Raw genomic sequence first — 26774 nt, forward strand, 5'->3', positions numbered from 1 at the left:
ATTTTAAAAAAAAAACGTGTAATGAAATGCACAAATGCAATAAAGGGGGTTAACAACTAAGGTAAACAAAAAAAAAATCACGGTTAAAACATAAAGCAAAAACGTCAACTTTAAACCAAGATGTTATAATGCACAACACGCTAGTAATCTTTGCATATTTGTAATAACATTTTGAGTTTAACGCTCACGAAAAGTTTTTTTTTTTTTTTTTTTTGTTAACTCTTGAAAAGTAAGTGAAGTACCGTCCGTCAAAGAAACTGTAACACTACGGCCGCCATCTTGGATCAAAAACTGTACGCTTGGCTACCCGCAGCTGAGCCGTAATGGCGTCGGCGGCGACAACCGAACCCAGACGGGACGAGGGCGGTCTCTTGGCGAGCGGCTTCCGCGTCTCCTTTCCTGGGCTGGGACAGCGGATTCAAAAGAAACGCTCTTGTTCACAAACTTTATCTCAAAGTTCAGGTAAGGCGTGAATGCGGGTGGTTTCGTGTGTGTTTTTGTTAACCAAGTGTGCGAAAGAGAGAGAGGGTGGCGAAAAGTAGCAGCAGGAGGGTCACAGTCGAACTTAGCTGGCAACATGACAACAACAGTCGAAGTAACAACTGTTGTGGCTAAAGTCATGCTAACACACTTCAGTTTATTGGACGCTCATTCCCAATGTAATTGGTTGAAATTAACAAAAAAAGACGCTTGAATGCGCATTTTGAATGCTTATAATGAAAATTCTGTTGTTTAGGTGAGAACTTCCGTGTGTGTGTCTGACAGACAAACTGGGTGTGGTGGACAGTGTGCCCACCGTCGCACAGTCCCATCACCACACCAGGCTAAACTATTTAACAACAGCCTCTTAAATACTGTACTTGGGCATACTGACATAAGCCAAACTTCTTTAAAACCAAGCACAACCTAATTATTAGTTTGTGTATGATTGTCTTGCAACCAGTCCAGGACAAACGGTCTACCCCACTAAGGACAACGGGTATTTAAATAAATAAATACATGAATAAGGGAACAAATATTTTATTGAATGAAAATGTCATTGTACTCACCTAGGGCTGCACAATTAATTGAATTTACAATTTGAGCTGCCACAATTAATTGAACCTGAAATAAAAATGTGGGCTTCTGCTGTGAATCTAATTAAACACTTTTTGAATTAATTTTCAGCCAACATGCGGTTTAGGCATGCCTAAATAACAAGGAATGGTCGCCAGCCAATTGCAAGGCTCATATAGACCAACACATTCACCTATGGGGAAATTTAGAGTCTACAATTAACCTTACCATGCATGTTTTTGGAGTGGAGTACCCAATGAAAACTCCACATAGGAATTAGGAAGGCCCAATAATTGAACGTGAGAACCTTGAGGCAGACGTGTTTACCACTAGTCCCACCGTGCTACCCCTCAATGAACCCTTGCAATGTTATTAATCATAGTTGCACGGTATCTTACCAAGGGAAGACAATACAGTCCTGTACATAAATTACACATTAGTACAACCAGTGCTGTGTCCTTCACACACTTTTCGAGCTGCCCTGACTGTAACCAGCTATTATTAAAGGCGCCATTAACCCAATGTCTCATTTGTAAATAGGTTTCCGTAGAGCTCATTTATTTTCCCATTGTCCTGCTTCATACACAACGGTGGGGAAACCGCATTTGATTGTACTCCTAAATCAGTACCACATAAAAGCCTAATCTACAGCCCATTCAAATCATCGACATTCACACATTACCCGCAAATCCTCTCTTGTATAACACTCCTCCCTTCTAACATCTGATTAATCCTTGACCTTTGATTGTAAAGTGGCGCAAATGTAAATGTCTTCCTCCACTATAACAGAGGAAACAATCATGTATTTTCATTGTCTGAAATGTGGCAGGGGGCCACTATTGAGAAATAGTTCATCTTGTGTTTTTAGTCAGTGGAAATGTGCAAATTTACTTTTCTTTCTCACTGAGATGTAATCTCTTAACTTTTTTTTTTTTTCAACAATTTTGTTTTTGACGCAGCCTAACTCAGATCGTTGACGTCCTGAATCTCTGCTCCAAGCTCCTTCACCGCTCTCTGACCTTTCTCCTTCCTGCGACCTAAACAGTGAGCGGTACAGGAGCGCCAAGTAAGACATCTGTCTGGCATTACGAGCTACGTAGGGGAGGCGTCCTCCTACTTGGCAGTGTGGTGTGAATGGACAAACAACGTGATTCATATTGACAATAATAAGTGCTCTTGCGCTAGTGAGTGCTCTTGTTACATAACTCCAATTTTAATTCAACACTATTTTGCATCTGTTCATTTTTCCCCCCAAGATTTAACCTCTGAAGGTGGGAAAAAGAACAGCACAACTGTAAATGGCAGGCATGTTTGCCTCACGTAGTCAGAGTCTGAAGTTCTGAGTTTGATTCCCTACTCACAAGAGTGAGGAGTTTAATGTTCTCCCCGTGCTTTCATAGGTTTTCTGCGGGTACTCTGGCTTTATCCAAAATGACAAAAAACAAAAACATGCCTGTTAGGTTACCGTAGTTGAAAACTCTAAACTGTCCGGAAGCATGAATGTGAATTAGGGCAAAAAACGATTTTGAAAACGAGTCTAATTGTGATTTTACACAAATGTTATTTTAACAACGACAATCAGAAAATAATCTGCCTTTAATGTATTAAAATAATCAATGTCAAATTTATTTTACATAAATGTTTTGATATTATAGATAAGGCATATGCTAAAACTAAGGGAACTGACCCATGAATTAATGTTACTAAAAACTTTGTCTTGCAATATTGTAAGCGTTTACTGTGACACCTTCACAAAATTCTACCAAAAGTGCGGCATAAAGTTGAAAAATTAATCAGCAAATCATAAATCAGATTACAACATCAATGCAAATAAATCTGTGGCCTTATCACTTCCAACTTTTCATTTTTCGTGAAACAATAAGTGTACATGTGGACTGTATATACTGTACATATACTGTATATTAAAAAAATAAAGCCTAGAATGACCAAAACAAAGCAGTCCCCCCCCCTTTTTAATTGCAACCTTTGCAATTTGAAAATTGCATTCTGATGTCAATTTAAATTTGAAAAATTGTTCAACCTTAGTGTGTATGGTTGTCTATATGTGTCCTAGGATTTGACTGCATCTCTGCCAAAATCATTTGCAATAGACCTAAGATCAAACTGTGACCCTAATGAGAAAATTGATTGGATGGGGAAAAAATAAATAATTAAATAGGCAATGCTAGCTGTAATTAACTCTACTACAGTACAGTATACCAAACAGTATAGGAGGCCTTGGTGCTATTACGGTAATAGTAAACGTGACAGAATTTCCCCAAAATGGAAAGTCACATGTAAATCGGCAATTGGGTGTCACGACACATATAACCTCGCCTTGATTTGGTTAGCGGCGTAAATTTCCTGACCATAGTGAGTCTCCTCCCCTAAACCAGATGTCTGTCATCGTGCTGATGTTGTAGGATTTACAACCATAAATTCTGAACACGTTTTAACATTTTCTTTTGTCAGCCCGACCCTTTTTACGAGCAGATAGGGCAGGAAAACATCGGCGCTGCGCTGGCTACAGGTGCAATCTCTTTTGTTCTTTAGCTGCACTGTTTAACAGATGTGTCGCATATAGAAACTTAAGCATGACACTGTTAAGTTTCACTTCCTACTGTCTGACATTAATAGAAGCCAAGAATAGAACAAACAGCAGCAACTGTTGAAATGTTGTTCATAGGCGTAGGTCTGTTAACAGTTTCAAGGTAAACTATGGGTTTTAAAAAGTCACCGTTTGAAATAAGTGTTCCAGACTGCTTGCTGAGGAAGATAACACGGCTAACTGGCATAGCTAATATTAGCTCACTTCTGTGAAGTGAAGGAACCACTAAGGGTGTCCATTTTGAGCATTTGTTGTTGTTGTTGTCTTATCAATATATATATATTTTTTTATGAGGTTTCAGAAACATTCCAGGACTGGTGTCACTAAAAATGAATTTCAAATTCAAACTTTTTCCGGGATCCCCTGCGACTCAGCTGTCCCGGGGCCATCTTGATGTCGTGCGTCCGTGTCGTTAGGAAGTCCCCTTGAATGTCCTCTTGATCTTGAAAAATATATAACACGGACCCAGATCAAAATGTTGCTCCAGCGCGGCGATATTTTTCTTAGCCAGGAATTGTCACATCGAACGAATCAAAATGATGCAGAATGTCTTTGTAGATGTCCTGGTTTCTCATCGTGTATTGAAAGAGGTTTGACATATATAGATTTTATTGCGACAACAGTTCTGACACACTATATTATCATTAGTGGTTCATCAAGCATATTTCCAAAAGTGTTTTGTCCATCTGCAGCTAAAGATGTAGTTTTGCATCCAATGTTTTTCATGTAATCACTGCTCGCATTCTCTTCCTTGTGCTCAACAGCAGCTGTGTGGACGAGTGTGTCACAATATCACTTTGTTGCTATACGACTCCACTCCACTTGTTTCAGTCATTTCCGATCATGCCCGCATCACCATAAAGGGTCCATCCTGAACTTTAAACTCTGTGTTTGTGTTCTGAAGAGGCCCGGTGCTTTCCTCGTGGTTGAAAGGTTTTCCCGTCCCGTCTATTGTAGAACTTTTTCCTGCCCTCTGTGCTCATATTTTTTAATTGTTGCTGAAACCACGGCTTATAGACTAATATCACGTCTTTATTATTATTACTGTCCGCCACTGGTAACCCCCCCCAACAAAAAGTAATTACTTATAATCCACCCCCTCCCCCCTGTCAACAAGTGTGTCTTTACCTGAGCCAAACATCTCTTTGAATGATTCTTTAATAGACCGCCTGCAGGGTTCCCATGATGTGTTGCCAGATAAAAGACATTTTGGCCTTTTATGCTTTTACAGTGTAATATTACTAAAATAAGTATCCCGTACTATTTGAGCGTTTCTCCATTCTCTACAATAGGACCTTCACAGCTTGCTTGGAGGGTGAATAGTTCTGCTTGGTTTGCGTCCAACCAATTAAAAAAAAAAAAAAACTGTAAATGCATTACATGCCAACATGTTTGGCTTTACTGAAGGTGGCCTTTTCACTTTTGGCCTAAACACTTTAATCCTCCTCACGTCTGGCGTCTTAATAGTTGTGTGTGTGTGTGTGTGTGTAAGCAGCTCAACAACCCAGCTGATTAAATGGCCATTATTAATGAAGTGTGCCTCCTGCTTGTCCGCCCTGTTGTGTTGTCCTTGTGATGTTAGCACTGTGATATTGAAATGTTGTTATTAATAATGCCGGTTCCCACAGAGCTGGTCGAGAAATAACACTTTTGTGTAAGTGGGTGCCCAAGTGTGTGGGGTTCACTAACAAAGAAACACAATCATTCATTGACATCGGTCCGTTATCGTTGATACTGTTCTCAATATCGTTTACCCTGGCAAATAAATTACCGGTACTTAATGATTAAGTTAATGTAAAAGTTAACGTATTTCTGCCTTGTTTGTTTGGGTACCAAGATGGTTTGGTATAAATCGTTGGTTGAAATGGCAAAAAAAAAAAAAAAAAGTAACAATTATTTGATTTCCTTAAAAACATGAAGTTTGTAGAAATCTTCCCCGAGAATAACATAGGGTAACGATCTTGTGAACTCGTTAAGTATGGTCTTCCCAAGAACACAATTTTCTCTGTAAATTCAAGAATAGCTGTGTACTTGTTAACTTCCCCATCGACTCTGACGTATTTCTGCGATAGTAGCATGAAATGCACCTTGGAATATTTTCGCAGCTGGCAATTCACAAGAAAAAAAAACCCGATGCATCCTTGATTCCTTGGTTTCAGCTACCCAACAAGGACAACATCCGGGTATTCCGTGCACTGTTACTTTATGCATACTTTCAGTTGGAACGGTGCTTGGGCTGCGACTGTTGACGTTTCACTTCTTGAAGTATTCTGGATTTTTATGGGTCAAAGTGACGTTGCAGTTGCATTATATCTTGTCCATTTAGACTTCTTTCCAATTTCCATTCCATGGACTGTACTGTAGGAAGCCATGGGGGACTTGTAGCTATTTCAGTACCCAACTTGTATTTCTTTGGCTGGCGGCCAGTCCAGGGTGCATAAAATCCGCTGGGATGGGCTGCAGCTCACCCGTGACCCTAATGAGGGGAAGTTTTGTCCAGTATTGTCCAAAATACCAAATGCTAACTGTTTGATTTTTTTTGTCTCCATTATGGTACGTATGACATTAGTCCACACCTGAAACATAGCTAGACAAAAAAATTGTCAATTTTGTAGGTCAATGGGAATGAAATGGGAACAACGTATAAGACAGCTTTAATCCTTCCCCTAGTGTTCGCAATCAGGACTGAGGTTAATGTTGCCATGTCAACGTATAAAGGAAGACTTTTTGGGAAGCAGAGGAATAAACAACCATTGTTTCCCGCGCAGCTGCGCCGAAAAAAACCACATTGTCAGTTTGATAGATCGCCCCCTCACTATCATGTTGATGTGCGGGCTGCCACCATCTAATTCAGTTCAACCGTGTGAAATGGCGCCCACTAAGTGCCCACCGATGTGTCACATGCCAGCGGAGAAAGGTCAGTTAAGGTTCCCATGCCAGCGCTCCCGGTGAGTGCATCTCCGCTTGGCATCGTGCAGCCGTCTGCCTCCTTCTTATGCTTATCACACTCCACATGTCAAGGGCCAGCGTGTTGATGATAAAATGGAGCCTGTTTTTCCTGCTTGGTCATTATGTGGCTAATTTATCACGCCGGCTTGTTGCCCTGTCGTCTGTTCAGGGTCATAGAGTGGGGAGGGGTGCACAGGTACAGTTTAATGGAGGTTTTGGAACAAACTCGGCGCCCAGGGAGCTCTTTAGTGCAGAAGTACTTTCATATCAAGAGTGTGATCTTCAATATGGATGGAAGTGTTTGCATGTAGCTGCTGAAAGGTGCCTTGTCATGCTTCCTGCTTGAGATAAATGGATCCATGTTCAGACGCTAATAGGTGTGTGAAATTGGACTGACTAAACCGGGCATTTGGACAATTGCTTTCACTTTCCTCAGATTTGAGTTTATTGCAAAATATCTGTCAGATCTATCATTATTTCATGAGCAATGCCAAATAACAGTCATTTATAGTAACATGCAGAAGCACTGGCAGCAAAGTTAAAGAAGTACAGACGCTCCCCAACTTACGAACGAGTTACGTTCCGAGCGATCGTTCGTAAGGTGAATTTGTTCGTAAGTTGCTTCAGTGCTATATTTTGTATTATAATTGATGTTTAAAGAGAATACGTACAGTACTGTACTACGTATGTTAGAGAGAGAGAGCGAGAGACACACACAGTATGTACATGTACGTAATAAGATAAATAAAATGAAGTTGAACTTACTTTTGGAAGATGTACTCGATGCTTAAGGATTTGATGGAGGAGGAGGAAGAGGAGGATTTTATATCATGAGAGGTTCTTCGTCGTCGCTGGAATGGGCTTCAAAAGTTACTTCCTCCTCCGTAACTTCAATGTAGGAAGAAGTTGAGGGTCGCGGAGAAGAAGATGAGGGTTGATGAGTATCTTCCTTGGAGGATTTACTAGAAACTGGCCGAAAGAAGCGATCTAACGACGATTGCACAGTTTTCTTCTTTTTTCATCATAAATGATGCGGTAGCACTGTATGGCATCATTCAATTGATTTGCAACCTTTGTGCAACGTTCAATATTTGGGTCTTGCTGCTCGAAGAGTGCGATGGCTTTATCTATGAGCGACAGGCGTTTCTTCTTCTTCCTCCTCCTCGACACGTTGCTGAGCCTCCAATGCTGGGTGAGCTCTCACAGCGCCAAGCGTCGGTATTAGCGGCGGAAAGAAGCACTACAGTACTCGGAAAAAGGTGCGCAATACAAAATCTAACTTACAGCATCTCTTTCCGAACATTTTTTGACATGCGCGCAGACATGTTCGTATGTACCGTTGTTCGTAACTCGAATGTTCGTAAGTAGGGGAGCGTCTGTACTTAAGTTCTTCTGTCAAGGTTTGAAGTCCACTGTGTGGGATTTTTTTTCCCGGGTGAAGCCTGGTTTTAACCAGTGCTGCCATCTTGGAAATGAGAGTTGGCCCATTTATTGCTCTGATGAATCAGGAGAGTGCTGAGTGCACTAATGGGACTGGACTTGCCCCCGCATCAAAATGATAACGAAATCACTGAATTTAATTTCAACCACTATTCATATGAAACGTGTGCCTTTTCTCTATTCATTGCTGAACTTGAATTTTACAGTACCTTAAAACGACAACATGGAGTTAGCACAGAGATTGTGAGCCAGCAGACCCTTTCTCACATCCAGCATCAGTGACCTTTCACCTCATAATTGTTTTTCTGCATGAATGGACAAAAATCCCACAGATTCCAAGGAGAGAGTGGAAAACTGTTAATAGCTACAAAGGCGGAGCCTTGCTCTATTTTATTTTATTTTTTTTTCAATTCCTATAGGTATAATGACCCGGTGTTTCCAAAACATTCGTACCCATAATGCGAATGTGTGAAGCTTTTAAAGTAAGATACTTGTTCAAGAAAACACTTTATTGAAACAGAATCTCTTATCTTTTACTGGCAGGTTTGACATCTCCTGCACTTATCAGCAATGTCTCAGTCTGGAGAAAAAGGAAAGGTGAGTCACGCTGAGTTTGGACTCACACGCCCAAGAAAAAAACTGGTGGTGAAATGTGTTATTGTTGATATTTTCGATTGCCTCAAAAATAAACGATTGTTTCCCGCAGTTCCCTGATGCAACTGGCTATGTGGGCTTTGCAAACCTCCCAAACCAAGTTCACCGAAAGTCAGTGAAGAAAGGCTTTGAATTTACCCTTATGGTTGTAGGTGGGTGTCATTATTTGAAGTTTTCAACATTGTAACCGCCATCGTGCGCTACATGACGTGTTCGGACACTATGTTGCCTCTCTTTTGTTTTCAGGGGAGTCTGGTTTGGGCAAATCGACATTGATAAACAGCTTGTTCCTCACTGATCTCTACCCTGAACGCTACATTCCTGGCGCTGCAGGTAAACTCCCACAGACACACGCGCGCTTCCACACACGCACACACTGCAATAATAGCCAAACGTCTGCTACAGTGTCTCCAGCTGAGCATTATTTCCACAGGAATGCCGGGAATGCCTTACTCGGGCTTTAAACATGATCCAACCCCCCCCCCTGCCCCATCCCCAGGGTCACTCTGTACAAACCTTTTATGCGACAAAAACATTTTCGCCTAACCCGCGTGTAGCCGAAGGTTGAGACAATGTTGCGCAACCCGCTGTGGAAATTCCAAATATTGCGACACCACCAGGATTCTGTCTGTGTTTTTTCGACACCCGCCGACCTCTCTCCCGCTCCGCAGAAAAGATCGAGAGGACGGTGCAGATCGAGGCGTCTACGGTGGAAATCGAAGAGAGGGGAGTGAAGCTCCGCCTCACCGTGGTGGACACACCGGGCTACGGCGACGCCATCAACAGCCAGGACTGGTGCGTTTTTTTTTTTTGCGTTGGAGGAAGGAGCCAAAACATCTCAGGAAACGTGTGCTTTCTTATCCTTACCTCATGTCCTCAACTCCCCTTCTTACGTTTCATCTTGACTCCCTTTTCGCTACATCGCCCTCCCCCATGTCCACACGACTGACATGCCAGTAATTGTGTGTCCAAAAAAAGACAAACTGTTAGTATGTCATTAATCACTATCGGGAAATTAGATGTGAAAAAGTTATTTTGATTCATTTTAATGACGGGATGTGTCCTGTTGTAAATGGCTACAGAAGAACCTTCCAAGGTCAAGCACAATCGGTTCAGGATTGCCGATTGACTTCCGACTTGACAAATGGTCATCGTGATATTATTATTAACTGTACAGACAATGTTTTAAGTAACATTTGAACACTGTTAAGTCTCTTACAAGAGACGCTTTTATGACCCACACAAAGGGCAATTACAACTGATATTTGTAAGTGGGGGTTAATATTACAGCTCATTTATGTTCCATTCTTGTCATTATTATTATTATTATTATTATTTTTGATTGTCTACTTGGCAGGCAGTACAGAGGATTTAGTGGTTAGCAGTTCTGAGGTTTGAATCTCTGTTTAGGCCTCAGGCCACACAAATGACAGTTTAGTCTTTACCGGGAATTAAAGTAACCGGCATGATTTTGGAATGTGGAAGGAAACTGGAGGTAAGAATGTACAATTAACGCAAGGCCAGAGTCCAGATTGGATCCCCCTATCTTCAGGTCTTTGAGGCAGACAGGCTAGATCCACCAATCTGCTGGAGAGGTGTGCATTTTTTGTTCAAATTCCGAATCGTCCAACTTCACCATAGCAGCCCATTCAAATTCACTTCTAGCATAATGCTAAAGACTGCTAAGGATGGCTAAAGACAGCTTTAGAGGCATTCGAATGTGGAGGTTCCAATAAGTCGATGGTGGTCATCCCTTGCTCACGCCCTTCTCTTTTCCGATCCCACATGGCGCCGTGAAGTTTCAAGACCATCATTCAGTACATCGACAATCAGTTTGAGCGCTACCTGCACGACGAGAGCGGCCTCAACCGACGCCACATAGTGGATAACAGGGTGCACTGCTGCTTCTACTTTATATCGCCTTTTGGACATGGGTATGTAAATACCTTTTTCTTTTTTTAAATTTAATTTTAATTTTTTAATTTTAATTTATTTTTTCTTCTGTAGAGCTCCGTATTGTTCATTCGGTAATTTTACCGATTTGACATGTCATCATCATTGCTCTCTGTTTTTGTTTTTTTTGTATGTAAATACCTGCTGACTTCATCTAACACTACGATTATACTTAGTAGTTTGATAGTATCAAAAAAAATTGATTTGTGTTTTTATTTTATACAAACGCCATTGAATACCTCGGGTCGGTCCTTTTTGTGTTACATTATTCAGTGTAATCACGCAAGCTCTCTCTGCCCTCTTGTCCTTGTTGAGATCTTTTTTCATATTGTTATCTCCCCCCCCCTCCAGCCTAAAGCCTTTGGATGTGGAGTTTATGAAGGCCATCCACAGCAAAGTTAATATCGTCCCGGTCATTGCTAAGGCTGACACCCTGACGCTGAGGGAGAGGGATCGCTTGAAGAGGCGGGTGAGTTGTTCCAAATGCACTACCGCTACTATGTTTCTCACTATTCAAATATCCACCGCCACCAGGTTCCAACAATCACTTGTCCATATTTAATGGATTGTGTTTATGCGAGGAAGTAAATGTGTGCTTCCCTGGAGGGACTTCAATGATTTATGTGTTTGTTGAACAATATCAAAGTACGGCAAAGCGGGTGTTTACAACGTAGATGAGCTCATTTCATCCAGTCTCCGCTCGTCCTTCATATTTCCTTTTGGAGCACCTCCAAGTGTCCGGCCGCTTGCACGCTCCCAAGTTTCCTGCTGACGATAGGTGGAAGGACGCAGTAGGACAATACACACGTCACAGCTGATCGCATTCATCGCAGGCTTTTCCTGCCTCTGATTACTCTCCGACATAAATTACTTTTTCAACCTGGGGCTTTTTAATTGGAAGTCACCCCAGCTACCTCTTCAGAGCTCAGACCTCCCCCCCTGTGCCTCATTCAGGCCTCGGAGCCGGTGGTCTGGCAGGCATCAGGGCACCAGCTCAAAGGAGTTTGTTCGCATTCACAGGAAATTTGGTTTGCTGAAGGTTTTGCACAGCAAGACTGCTTAAAAAAGCACTGAGGCGGCATTTTGTGGAATTGGAAGGTGTCATTTCAGGGCACACAACAGTTGCCTTTCCCTTACTGTAAACAAGATTACATCAGTCTTCGAGACGGAGTAACAATTTGATGTCAAATGTGTAGGGCTGGGCAATAAATTAATGCTTATTATTAATTTGATTAATCGTCATTTGGGAAATCGAATCGTTTAAAATGTGCTAAATCGTAAAATCGAATTTTGTCTTCTGTATTATTAAAAGCTGTTGTTCGTATGTTCTGTTAGATCTAGATGTTATTGTGATTTGTAATTTTGCTAACTATGAATGTTAAGTTTATGTCAAAACTGATTTAGAATCAGTATACATTATCCTTGTCTGAATATTTTGCACAGGAATTATTTTTGAATAAATTAGACCGTTAAATAAACGTTTACTGGGTTTATTAGATTAAAATCGTAATCGTCCTGAATGGCTGGGAAAAAAATCGTGATTTTATTTTTGGGCCATATCGCCCGGCCCTACAAATGTGCAAAATCAGCATAGGCACAAATTAAACAGGACACTAAATGACTTTCAAAATTGCAATAAGGAAGTAAAAGTTTAGTTGTGGTCATTAAGGAGTTATCATTTGTTCAGTTCATTGTTTTGACAGTTTTAGACTAAAAGGTCAATTGTTTTTCCTTTTCTCTACCTGATCAGTTCAAAGTCAATTTTGAAATTGAGCCAGGGAGATTTCCATCCACTATTACTGTCTGGAGGGCAGTAATAGTTTGAGTGGAGGTGTGAGTGGTTCTCACGTCAGATGTTGAATTCCTCCATTGTGTACAATTGTCCAGAAGGGCCCTATCAGCCGAATCGTACTTTGTCGGGTCGCTTTGTGTTGTGACCTCCATCAAGCCTTCCTGTGGCAGTTTGGATTGAGCAAAACATTTGCTTCCTGTCACAGCTGGTCTCAGTTCTAAACTGCAGAAAAAGTATCACACAATATGTACAAGTATTGACAAATCTCGTTGGTTCCTGGAAAAGCCATTGATGTAAGAAATTACACAAAGTTGGGTCATGTATCAGGCATCACGTGATGCATATTGCTTTGACTGACATTTATTTTGCTGGCTGGGGTGAGCTATTTTCCCTGTTGCAGTATTTCTGAGAATTACCTCAATTTCCCGGGACTTGTTGCCATCTGCTGTACGTGTCAACATCAGCTGGGCATTCCACTCCAAGTAAGTTCACACCAGTCTGACAGTCCCGTTGAATGGATGGGCAACGGTGTGTGCACATCTCTCACCCTAGTGTAGGGGACTGACCTGCTTTCTGAAGCTGGTCCGTGATTGGTCGTTACCTGAGCCCTGAGCAATTCATATTCCACAAACACAATATTAATCAGAATGCGGTGGTTAGACTAGTGGGGGTGCGTTAAACATAATGTCTTTACCACATCAACAATTTCAATCTACACTTGTAGCCCTTACTATCGCAAAAAAAACCAATTCTTGTTAACTGGAAAAATAAACAAACTCTGAATATCGACCAATGGTCTAACCTCCTCATAAATCACATTTTAATGGAAAAAATATCTGCCTCAAATAAAAACCAAATATCAAAATTTATAGAAACATGGTCTACGTATATAGAATTTTTTAACCTAATTCCGGTTACTTAATTCTGCCTGTTAGCGAGAGCCACCACATCGTGATAACTTACATTGATGTTTCTGCATTTGGCAATTTATTATTATATTATATTATTAGTATGGGATTTTTTTTAATAGGTTTTAGGTGAACTGATGAATACACACACGCTCGCACGCACACACACGCACATACACATCCTCACCCACATACAAAAAAAAATTATATATATATATATATATATACATTTTTTAAAGAAAAATAAAAAAGGAGAGCAATACTGAGTTCTCCTTAGAAAAAAAAACATAATGTCTTAAAATAAACATTTTGGGCTCACTTTCCATTTTAAAATTATTGAAACACTTTTTAAAGAATTTGTGAAAGTATGTCATCACGTAATATAGCAGGAGATTACTGTAATTCAATTTTGTGTGGGAAAATTGTTAAAAAAAAAAAAATTGGTACTCAATAAGAAAAATCTTGCTCATAATAATGTCACTAGGTTGGTCAAATTGCATTTTGCTGCTTGGATCAGATTAGCTGAAGTGGTTCTTATGCGTACACGTGTGCATCCTGTCATAATGTCCTGCGCAACACGCCTTCCTCTGGCGCTTCCAGTGCCAGCAGCAGCCTTGAAGAGTGATGCATAACCTGCAGAATTTCTCCCACAATATTTATTTGTTGTGAGGGGCGTTTTGCCGGGCATTTGTCTCTCCGTAAATGAGACCTCCCACCTCGGTATGCACTTTCTCTTGTTGAAGCGACGGGAAACAGCTTGTACAGAACAATAAAAAATTTCCTGCAATGTGTCACAACTCACGTCAGGAGACGACCTGTTGCCTCAAGCAGCTCAGATTCATGGACAAAGCGGGTGAGGGGGGGGATTAGTGTTGTTAATGTTTTCTTTTTCTCACTGTTGATTGTTTCTCGCGGCTTGTTTCCTCTCTTGAAATCGCCCCCTCTTTACCCTATTCTACCTCGTGCACCCCCCCCCCCCCGCCTGCTGTAATGCCAATTTCCTTCGGCGGGGTTGTGGTGGTCTCCGGCTCATAAATTGCCCAGAGGAGGCTATATTGAGAGGCTGATCCTCTCTCAGTCTGGGGCCTTACAGTCATATCCTGTGTGGGGCTCGGGTCTCAATCAGCTTTACTGCTTTTTGTTCTTGTCTCAACTGAGAAAACACACATCTGGTTTAGATGGGGTACAAAACTGTGCTGTACTTTTTTTGCGTGTAGTAAAACAGCAATCTTTTAGCAGTATGATCTCGACAATTGAAGTAGAAGGACACATCTTTCAGCTTCAAGTGCATCGAATGGATAGCTCATCCAGGAAGTCGGCTTCCTTCCACCCCTATAAAACTTTACACAGTCATCAAGGATTTCATAGTGTTTGTGTTCATCACTTGCCAGTTCACTTGTCATTTTCAACTTTTGCAATTCATTCAGTTAGGACAAACCTGTGAAGTTTCTCCCGTCAGTACATCAAACGCTTTTACTGGAAATGTTCAAAAGTGAATCGGGGGGCCGAGATGATGCAAGGTTGCGCCGCATGTTTAATGGCTTTTGAGGAATAAGTCAAGATTTTTTATTTGTATTTTTTTCTGTAGAGCTCAGTATTGTTCATTCTGTAATTTTACCGATTGACATATCATCATTGCTTTTTTTTTTAATGTGTATTTGCATGTGTGCGTGCGTGCGTGCGAGTGTGTGTATTCATTAGTTCACCTAAAACCTATTAAAAAATCCCATACCGTTCACCTAAACCGAACACTTCCAGCCAGAGTCGTGAGGCCGTCAGGAGACCCGAGGAAGGACCAAAGAAAGGAAAGGAAAGTGAAATCCAAGTCAAGATTTCTGAATCATCCGTTCAGTGTTTATAAGAATCTCGCATGGATTGCATTTTTGACACGTCACCCTCAACTTGGCTGTATCTTTTTTTGTTTTTTCTTCTTAAAGATTACTGTCCAAAATCAAAGTTTGGCCCGAGTTTGAGAAGTAATCATCACTTCTTTTCCTGCACGAGTGTTTTGGCAGTAGACGAGAGCGGTGCACTTTTTCCTCTCCGCTCCCTTCTGTTTCCTCCGTCCTGGCTTTTCCCATTCCATGTCCTCATCCCCTCTCCTTTCTTCTCTCAGCCACCTTTTTTTTTGTCTCTCCCCCATCCTTATTGCACCGGCTCCCTCCCTCCCACCCTCACGTTTGGCCGCTCAGCTGCTGTATTTCACCCCCGGCCGGGGCGCAGTCACAGTTTTCCCCTCATTGTCTGCCTCAATGTCGTCTCCCCAAAGCACTCGAGCATGCGCTGCTGTGTGAACAAATCCTACGGCCCCGCAGGGACACATTTTTGTCCCGGATGATCGTACCAGCCTGTGTTTTCTTCGAGTACAATAACAGAACCTTAAAGCTGTTTCAACAGCATGAGGACTGTTGAGCTAGGAAAGGCCAGGTGGGATTTTCGATTTTTTATTTTTTTTAAGGAGAAATTTAAAGGCAAACCACCTATGTAAAGACGAGAGTTTTTTTGTGTGTGTTTCTCAAAAGTTTCACTTGCAGACTTGCAAGTTATGGGAGAAATACAGTTTGCTGTATGTTTATGTAGGGATTGTCAAATTTCCTAACTTGATGTTGGGGGAAATTTATTTGAGAAGTATTTTTTTTTCTTTCCCTTTAATGTTATGAACTCCTTCTCTGCCTATGTCGTATTGAGAAGATTAACAGTGCCTGGAGGAGTTGCCATTGCGTAGATGTAGTTTAACTTCACTCAGCCGATGATGTGAATGTAGTTCTTCTTTGGACGCAAAACTAGCCGAGACAAAATCAACAGCGCCTCTGCTGGTTGTAGTCAAGTAGTGCACACCATTTGAAAAATCGAAAATCTTAACGATCAATTTGTCATTTACTAAAACCATTCCTAGTCTAACGGAACTTACAAAGGAAAACAAAGAACGCGCAATTCTCCATTTTTAGTTCAATTATCTCATTCTGCGCGTTAGCCGCAATCCTCGGCACGTTGTCATCCTTGTCTGCCTAGTCCCCCTTTGTGTGGTTTAATGTATGAGGCTCTTTTTCCTGCCACTGTTTGAACCACGCGGACATATTTATTTTGTGCCCTGCCATCGTCATTGTGCCAGGGCATGCTAACGATCTCCCCGGTTTAAAACAATAAATATGCACTTTTCCTCATCGAGCAAGCTGCTCTTTAGAACACAATGATCCGCCGCTCTCTGGCGACAGTTTTCTTCTTCCTGTGGAATCACCAAGAGTGTCTCTTTATACACTAGAGAGCCTTTTGATTTGGTGCTGAACGGCAGAGTGTGACTTGTGGTGGGAAAATGCGCGCCTCGCACTGTCCCCTTTTCCAAATGTGCCTTAAACAGAATATTACTTGAATAGCTCAATTGTTCCTCTCCATGCTCTTTGATCACAGGGAAAAATGGGTGGTCTCAAAAGTGCTAAGTCTTACTGCAAGACAATGGGGGGGGGGGGGGGGGGGAGGTGTGCGAGGACGTTGATCACCGTGAAGTCATGTGACGCCTCGACGTTACCAAGGCTGCACTGATTTCCTCGGTACTTTCCATTAGAACAAATCCAGCTGTTCCGGTCCGGTCCGGTCCAGTCTGAGCTGTCCTTCAAACCCTGATGGGATCTAGTTGGAATGTGTGTGAAGAATCTTTAATCCTGTGCACACAGTGGTATTGTTACTTACTGTGCCACTTTGTGAGTCTGTGCAGTTCAGATGGGCGGGAGACACAAAAATCACTCATGGCACTGCTCCTCCCCTCGACTGTTTTTCCCAAAGGCTTGACGCCAGATTACACGAGATCTGAGAAGTGAGGTGGCGGCCAGATATGCGAGAGACGTGGTCCCTTGTTCATCATTGGGTATTGTTGAGGGGCTCCTTGGTCCTCAGAAAGACTCCCTGGGGCAACAGTTAACTTGATTGTTGTTTCCTGGATACAGACATCTCGGGGGCTTACTGCACGGGACCGTTTTTAACTAAAGGGGAACTGGGTTGTACCACCTGTTGAGTGGAGACTGAAAACGCTAACTTTTGAAACTGTCTAACTTTTTTAAGAAACATCCTTGTCATCCTGTGATCTATCACTTTTTTTTTTTTTTTTTTAAATAACAGTTGTCCTCATTATTAGGCCTTGGACTGAACATTAGACAAATCAGCATTCACACTCACATTCACACATATGGACAAATCTAGTCTTCTACAGTATTACTATTAAAAATAAATGGCTCACAGATGAAATGATGAAAGAAAGGAAAAAGAATGCACCGGCAATGCTCTGCTTAATGTTCACTGGCAGACATTTTCTAATTGCCGGCAGTTTTAGAACATTTTCATTGATGACAAAATATGTTTTGTGACAATATAAGCACTTAACAGGGTAAAATCATTACTAGACTCTCTTCTTTCACCAGGAAAAAATAAGTTTGGGGGAAATTTTCAGTCCCCCCCCCCCCCCCATTCTTTACTAATCAAATATAGAATGGGTTGATTTCACTAAAAACACAATTTTCTGACCAAAAGCGAAAAAAATAAGATTTTTGTGAAAAAAAAATGTAAACAGAGCAATATAACCATGATACTTATAGTTTTTGCTTTTATGACACCTCAAACTATATATATATTTTTTAAATGCTTTTTTGCCATTTGGCCGGTGTGAAATGAGAGTAAGCGGTTGTCTATATTTGCCATAAACCAGTCCAGGGTATAATCTACCTTTCACCCAAAATCAGATGGCATAGACTTGAACTCTCCGCGACCCTGAACAGGAAAAGCGGCATAGAAAATCGATGGATGTAGAGTACAAATATGAAATTTTAGACTTTCAGAGATTTACCGCCACCTTTTTATAGCATTAAAGAAAGAGCACAAAAAATGCTAATTGCAGACCGAACACATTGTGGACAAAGACTTTTCTTATTCGTATTCGTATTTTTCTTGGGCAGCGCAGCTTACAGTAGAAATGCTTCTCCACTGATATGAATCAGTGAAATGTGATTCATATAAAAATAAAACATTCTTCCTCTTGTTTTTCCTGAGTGTTTTTTATCTCAGTTTGTAGTTTACAACATCCTCCATATTGACATATTACTGTCCAGCTGGCACACAAACCATTGCCCTTGGATAACCTCTGTATCCACAAAAGAAAAAGTTGATCTTATCGTTATGGTACATGCTAACAAAGTTCATCTCTAAGTGATGCATAGCTTTCATCCCCGCAGAAGCTGGCAGGCAGCTTGGAGGTTACATAAATGTTACTTGTAGTCGCTTTTCTCAGCGGGGCTATGTTTTTTTTGCTCCTTTCCTCTTTTGTGGTGCACATTCCTCAGGAGCAAGTGCATTTGGAAGCAGATGGAGAGCTTTTCTGTACATTTACAGAAGTAATTAGTGAAGCTTGATGGAGTTCCGCCTCCTTGAGTGCGCTCTCTTTTTTTCTTCTTTTTTTTTTTTTTCTGGTTGGATTGCTCTCTCGCCCTCAACGTTGTTGATTTCCTAAGAGTGCTCCCGAGCTCGTTTCTACTTCCAAGTATTGTTCCCAGTGGGCGGCCAGGTCAGAGGAGGCTCTGCTCTGTCTTCAACAATTGTGATTTCAACTTTGTGTGTGTGTGTGTGTGTGTGGTCACTGTTTATGACAGTTACACTTCGTGTTGCTCTCTTTTCTATATATTGTCAACTTTTTTTGTAAGCCCTTCAGAAGGTGTTTTTGTGGCTTAACTTGTGAGAAGGAAAACATAAATATTATTTTTCTTTCTGCAGATTCAATAGTTGATCGCATTAACCCGTGGGCAGTATTTTATTTTGAAATGGTTTGGTCAGAACCAACAAAAAGCCAAAAAATGGTCACAATAATGCCGAGGGGTTAATGATGGCTTTGCATTTTGATTGCAGGTTTGACCTCTTGTACAACTCCACCCCATTTCTTGCTTTATGTTTAGTTAGCAGGTAACCTATTTTTTTGACTTCATCTTACTGGAATTGAACAAAATCTAAATAAAACATCAGCCTCCACCCTGATATTTCTTATAATGCCGGCATTGATATTATTCCAGAAACAATGCTTCCTATTAAGCTACAGTGTTAACCAGAAGCTCAGGCTTCCTTTTCTAATTAATATTGAGGTTTGCCCTCGAGGGGCATTGTTCGCTGCCTTGACGACACTGAGTGGAGTTGCATAGCCAAGCATAACAGCTCGGAGTGAGTGGGGGTGTCTTGTAGCTGCACAGGATGGTCATAAAATCAAGATGGCTCCCGCTGCCAACTTTTTGTGCGCCAACAAAAATACAAAACTACAAGGAGGAGAGTGCGGTGAAGCAAGAGGGATTAAAGCAAAGCTGCTGGAGACAACAAGGATTTGGAGGAAGGCAGGCCGTGATTTTGGCACCTGTTCATGATTATAGGTGTCACGCCTTACAACTTGCCACATGTTGCTGAGCACGTATGATTATCCGGTAAACAACCACGGTGCCGCACCTCTCGTCCGTCGCTGCATCGATCCCAAAGTACTTTGTCAAACTTATCCTACATCAATTTCTTCATTCCTTGCTTTTGTCCACAATCCACGTGGCTAAGGGAGATTCCATCCTTCCAATGTGCTTCTTTGGTGGTTGACTGTACTGCAATGATGAGAGCAAACGAACAGCTAGCTGCTAAACTAATGTTTGCACGTGCGTTTATTAGGAATTTATTGTCAAAGACTACAATGATGATCGGTGATGAGGAATTTGCTTGACAAGTTAATGGGCATGATGAATTCCATTTTTTTTTTTTTGAAAAATTCTGAATACTGAATTTGCTTTATGTTTCTTATCACTAGGCATGTGTGTTATTTTTTTATGTATTTTTTTCTTTCTTTTTTCCCCCTCTGGAGAGCTCAGTATTGTTCATTCGGTAATTTTACCGATTTGACATGTCATCGTCATTGCTCGCTTTTTAAAAAAAAATTATTTAACAAAAAAATATTATTATTTTTTTTGTATGTGGGTGAGAATGTGTGTCTGTGCATGCACGTCACTAGACATGTGTGTTATTAGTTTGAGGTAAAAGTGGATTAATGGATTTGCCATACTTAATTAATTCACGCCCAAATGCTGTCTAAATAAGCTGCCACTGAAATTGAAATCCAAATGAAAGAAAAAGAGTCTTGTATGAACCTTTTAAACAAACAAACAAAGGAAGTATTCTATTGATGTTCATAAAAGAGTTCTCAAGTTCTCTGGAATTTGATTTTTTTGCTCAGATGAAAGCAATTGTTTCAAAGCATACCACATCACGTGTCAATTTAAACATTGTTTTTATTCAGAGGAAGTGGGCGAAGCTTTATGTTAGGCTATTGTCAACTCAATTTCTTGAATATAAATTCGGTTTACCGTAAATCGCAGCTGTATGACTGGAACGTAGGACTCCGAGTATTTAAAATGTCTGTTGCCTATTTCTGCTTTGCTTTTCTTTTCAGACAAAGCAATTAGTATTAAATTGGTAGGCACATCGTTAGATTATAACTATCTAGGAATTAAGATACAATTCTCAAGAAGAACACTAATGAAGCCAATCAAATCCCCACGTCACTTTCCTTTCTTTTCTTTAGTCCTTCCTCGGGTCTCCTGACGGCCTCATGACTCTGGCTGGAAGCGTTCGGTTTAGGTGAACGGTATGGGATTTTTTAATAGGTTTTAGGTGAACTAATGAATGCACACACGCACGCACATACACGTACTCACCCACATACAAAATATTTTTTTATGGAATGTAAAAAAAAAATTTTTTTAAAGGAGCTATGATGATGACATGTCAAATCGGTAAAATTACCGAATGAACAATACTGAGCTCTACAGAAAAAAATAAATAAAAAATCCCCACGTCCACACCATACAACTACTGTACTGTCGGTTTGTTGTTTGTTTCTTTGTTTCCTGCCATTGTGTGAGGCATGTTTACTTTCTCACCGAGTCGCTGCGTGAACCAAAGTCGCGCTACCATGTTGGAGGCGTTGCGAAGAAGCTTTTTGCTCTTGTGTCACGCTCTCCAAAGAATGTTTGTTTTTACATCTGCACCACAACAATACCTGACCCACCCTCCCACACACACACACACACGTACACTATGCACATATGCCTCACTGAGAAAACAAGCGTTAGCCATAACAAAAGTGCAAACAGGAGCTGCTCTCCGTTGGAAAACCTGCTGTCACTTCCCGGGATCGGCGCTGACTCACCGCTGTCCCTTTATACTCGCCCCTACATGAAAGTGGCCCCCAAAAGTCAGGAAAACAAGGCTTGACATTTCTTGGCTCCGTTACATAACAATACAATCCCGGGAATACAAAAGACAAATGGTGCCTTGATGTTTAGAATAATAAATACTGACATGTGTCCCATGGTCAGGGTAAAGAAAGCCCTTTTGTTTTCATACGTCTCGGCCCTCGGAAGCTTCAAATGGAAGCCTGTGAGAAGTTGACTCTTTATGACTGTTTTTAGATTTGAAAACACACACACAGGCGACTTATTTTTCACCTTCCACCCCCTTTGTGCGTCCACACTCGTGTCCTCCGCGGGGGTTTTAATTAAGTGTGTTGCCGCAACAACTTGCATACGTGCTCCCACCCACCTGTTGGTGTGCGAGGCTTCCTTCTTCTCTGTTTATGGCTCTCGACTGCAGCTGTATTTTCACCACGAGCGCCAGCAAGCTTGAAACAAAGACTTGTGTTTTAGTGTGGATGTGTAGGTGCTCCTTAGAGTATTAGTTTTATTAAACATTTTTTGGATTTGCACATCTGGATCATAGAGGCTTGAGAAGGGAGTGTTTGCAAAGTGGTCATGACCCCGGGCCGGCTCGCCCTTTTTCTGCGTTTCAGATCCTGGACGAGATCGCAGAGCACGGGATTCGAATCTATCAGCTCCCTGATGCCGACTCGGACGAGGATGAGGAGTTCAAGGAGCAGACCAGAGTCCTCAAGGTGCGTGTCCACGCTGTAACTATGTCTCCGCCTGCTGGTGAGAAAGTCGACGTTCAGCTTCATTCACACACTTCTACATGCTTGTGCAAGTGCATCTTACGAAATTTGAATATTTTGTCAAAAAGTTCATTTTTTTTCTTTAGTTCAATTCAAAAAGGAGAACTCATACACTACGCAGAGTCACTAAACACATAGGAAAAATAATTGGATTGTGAATTCCTAATTTTATTTGCGTTGTTTGATACCACTTTTTTCACACCCTCTTGAGTAGTAACTGATACCAAGTACCGATACTACTAATACTTTTGACACATAACATTTCTCAGAAAACAAACGTCGCAGAATTTTTAACGAAAGACTTATACATACCAATATAGCATTTTTCCTTAAAATTGCAGGAAATGAATGGCAAATTTCTTATTCTTGTAATTTCTAGTTCCTGGTGGTGAAACGGCCACAAGAGTTATCGGCTACTCTCACGAGTACCAATACCTTAATTTGAAATACCAATACCTGCTCTTGGTACTCGCCCATCCCTATTAAAAAATTTTGGGATTGTTACATAATGTTCTAATTGCTTGAGTGAGAGAATTTTTGATATTTTTTTTTTGTTAGCTATAAGATATAATAATTAGTGATAGACCGATGTGTTTTTTTTTTCAAGGCCGATACGATACCGATTATTAGTAGTCAAGGAGATTGATAACTGATATTTCAAGCCGATATTCATTTGCAATGAAAGAGAAAATATTAGCACAAAAAAAGGTTTTCTTTCATTTTAAATATATAAATATATGACAGCTTTGTTTAAATAGTATATAACATTTTCAAGGAGCTTCCAAGGTCATCAGAATGTGTTAAGCTAAATTAAAAACTAAGCAAGTAAATAGTTCCCTAAAGTTTTCTTCTGTAAATAGATTTCCAAAATTTCAACATAATTGATTAATTACATTTTTTTTTTATAAAAAGTATAAGTTCCCAGGGTCAGTATCATTTTTTATAAAGTGGAAATTTAAATAAATCCATAAATGAAAATGTCCCTGTATGCATGCGAATGTAGCTAATTTAAGGTTTTCGTCAGGGATCGTAAAATGTTTCAAAGGATCGTCGCAGACAGTGAAAAATTATTATTATTATAATTATCAAATTATTATTAAACTGCTGCTTGTTGTGAAGTGATTTGAGTTTGATGACACCCGCTAGTGAACTAAATGAAATTCCCCATAACAGTGTCAATTAATTGCGACGCACCTGTATCTTCTCTACTCAGGCCAGCGTTCCCTTTGCTGTGATCGGCTCCAACCAGCTGATCGAGGTGAAGGGCAAGAAGATCCGCGGCCGCCTGTACCCGTGGGGGGTCGTGGAGGTGGAGAACCCCGAGCACAACGACTTCCTCAAGCTGCGCACCATGCTCGTGTGAGTGCCAAGGAACTGAGCCCAACGTTCTTCCAGCCACTTAAGAAATGTGCCCCCCCCCCCCCCCCCCCGAAAACCTAATCATACGTGTCCCGTGCCTGCTGCAGGACGCACATGCAAGACCTGCAGGAGGTGACTCAGGACCTGCATTACGAGAACTTCCGCTCAGAGAGGCTGAAGAGAGCCGGAAGGTAAGATGCTTTTATGTTGGATAACACTGTCGAGGAGCTGCTTGTTTCCGTGCCTAATCCCAGAATGTTTGGTTCGCTGTAGAGATGTGGATGAGGATGTGATGGATAAAGACCAGATACTGCTACAAAAAGAGGCCGAGGTACACACACACACACACACACACACACACACACACACACACTTGTCTTTGTATCATCGTGGGGACATCTCATTTCCTAGCCCCATCCCCCTAACCCCAAACCTAAAAAATGATTGCCTACCCCCATTCCTTACCCTAACCTCAACCATAACCCAATTCAAACCTAAACTCTGAAACCAAGTCTTGACCCTCCAAAAGTGGTCTGAACTTGTGGGAAATACCAAAATGCCCCCACAATTTCAAGTTGGTCCCCACAATGGTAGTTAAACCTGGGAAAAAAAAGACGCGTGTATGGGCCCCACAATGTAGCAAAGACAAAACCACACACACGTTTGTTTTACTATCTTTGTGGGGCCATCTCATTGACATAATGCATTTCCTAGCCCCTTCCCCTAACCACAACCCTCAAAAAGGATTGCCTACCCCTATTCCTTACCCTAACCTCAACCATAACCCAATTTAAGCCTAAACTCTAAAACCAAGTCTTGACCCTCAAAACGAGGTCTAAATTCGTGGGGCCCAGCAAAATGGCCCCACGTGGACGGGTGGGCCCCACAACTCATGTTGGCCCCATTATTTAACAAAAACAAGACCATACACACACACACACTCACGCCTAGTAGTCAAATGAGTCTGTTATCTTTTCTATATACGCTATTGTTTACACATTTGGCCTATGCAATGGGCATGTCGTTTGGCAACGGTCGGCTTCCTAATGATCCTTGATGATCTGTTTGTGTTGCAATCTTGAGCCAGGCGGCTGCAATCAGAGCTGGTTGTAACAATACATATTATATATGTCGGCCAGTTTATGACCTCACTTCCTGTCCGGATGTCCTGGCCCACTTTTATGGTGGGAATGACCTCCATTTGAAGAAAAAAAAAAAAAGATCAGACAATGGCCTTTTTGAAATACGACGTTATTTTGTTTAGTTTGTTTGTGGTCCTTCAAGAGGGTTTTATTTATTGGTGTTGTTGAAATACAAGAAATATAGAACAATACGCACCATTAACATATGTCAATTTGAGTAAAGCATTTCAAGTCGAAAATGTATTTATTATTTAGGGATTCTAATTAACATTGCCTTGATGAATCCACCCGTTTTCATTCATCTCATGGCCACCATTTTGTCATTGAAAGTACATTGTCGTCAAAGTACTTTGTTAGCATTGTGAGCATCACATGCCCAAACCCAGAAAAGCTGTGACTAATAAATGAATACATTGAAAAACAATAAAAAATATATAATACCAAGTAAAAAAAAATATTTAAAAATTTCCAGTGGGACAAAAAAAATCCTACATGTTCCTTGTGTAGTTCTCCTTTCTTCTCACAAGATGGCAGCAAATAGCCCAAGAGCTTTGATTGGCTGCTTATTCCAGTATTTTCCCCAAATGTTTTTTTTTTACTCTCATCATCATCATCATCATCATCATCATCTTGCTTTGTGCTTTGCCTTTCCTTTAGCTGAGACGCATGCAAGAGATGATCGCTCAGATGCAGGCGCAAATGAAGATGAAATCAGACGAGTGAAAGCACGCACACGCACACGCACACGCACACATGATGCTGTCACCCTATACAACCTGCAAAAGAGTTTTTAGGATTCCCTGTTGTCTGCACCTCCACTTGCGATAAATGTATGACATTTTACTTCTTTTTTTTTTTTTTTTTTAATCTTTATGTGGTTTCTTAACAGTGAATTAAAATTCATTGGTGGATTCCTATTTGTTGGTTGATACTGTGTATACAGTATGATGTGTCAGGTTGCCGGATAATATCACACTCCAGTTTACCAAAAGGTTTTCTGTTCAGTCTTAATAATAGTCTGTCGTTGGGACTATTATGAGCACTTTTACATGTGAGAAGTGAACTGTTTACTTCTGTTCAAGTCACATACACACTACAGTATGACGTGTCATTGTCCTGCCAAAACGTTTTGTATTTTTGTCACCTTACCCAGCCATGAAAGTTTCGAAGGCTACTAGAAAAAAAAAATCACAATAATGAATACACTTGGTGTTTAAATGCCATGTGGCAACTATTTTTGTATTTATAAGGTGTACGACGTCAGTGTCTAAGCAAAAGCTCATGTTTAGCAAAAGCCTATTGACAATACAGTTGCACCTTGACTTAAGCGTGACTTGACTTACAAAGTTTTGTAAATGCAAGCCCTCAGTTGGAAATTGTTTGGTTTGAGTGCAAAAAATTGACACAGACACTTAGTTATTAAAAAAATGCTAAAAAATATCTTTGTTAGTATTCCAAGTTAAAGTTTACTGTTAAACTAAACATAAAAACGAAAATAATACAAATAAGTAATGTCATGGTAGTTAGTAAACATTCAAATGTTGAAGTCAAGGCACCATTGTATGGACTTGTCCTGGCCAGTTTTTGCAGCGCGTGAGCAGTATTCATTTCTGCTTTTCCATGTCAAAAATATTGTTTTGGGACTCATTCTTAAATAGTGTCATCACTAATGTGCCATTTACATGACTTTTTTTTTTTACCATCATGCAAGTTGTTAACCATGACTGATGTTGTACTTCCACTGCAATAAAAGTTTGTTTACAGAAAACATTTCTACTTCTTGGTTATTAATGTTTTCATTTAGCACTGGTCACATATTGTAGGACTGCTGAAATAACTTGCACCCTGGTCAAGAACGCAGCTACCTGCATTTTTTTACCAGAATTCGCATATGAAATAACCTGCA

General features: G+C 40.8%; 1 protein-coding gene across 2 annotated transcripts; it reads left to right on the top strand.

Annotated features, from left to right (window-relative positions):
• Positions 1–300: 300 nt before the first annotated feature.
• Positions 301–26638, top strand: LOC144049587 (septin-2). Of its 2 annotated transcripts, XM_077562626.1 has the most exons (13): positions 321–462; positions 2016–2122; positions 8597–8650; positions 8760–8859; positions 8954–9040; positions 9379–9502; positions 10507–10641; positions 11012–11129; positions 22209–22310; positions 23581–23726; positions 23834–23917; positions 24000–24057; positions 25526–26638. In XM_077562626.1, exons 3-13 carry the CDS (start codon positions 8624–8626, stop codon positions 25589–25591), a joined length of 1047 nt encoding a protein of 348 aa, XP_077418752.1. In that variant the 5' UTR covers positions 321–462; positions 2016–2122; positions 8597–8623; the 3' UTR covers positions 25592–26638. The 2 variants fall into 2 exon arrangements, with proteins under 2 accessions (XP_077418751.1, XP_077418752.1); XM_077562625.1 differs by lacking the exon at positions 2016–2122 and having other exon boundaries at positions 301–462.
• Positions 26639–26774: the final 136 nt, after the last annotated feature.

The sequence above is a fragment of the Vanacampus margaritifer genome, chromosome 3, assembly GCF_051991255.1.
Source record: "Vanacampus margaritifer isolate UIUO_Vmar chromosome 3, RoL_Vmar_1.0, whole genome shotgun sequence".
NCBI lineage: Eukaryota > Metazoa > Chordata > Actinopteri > Syngnathiformes > Syngnathidae > Vanacampus > Vanacampus margaritifer.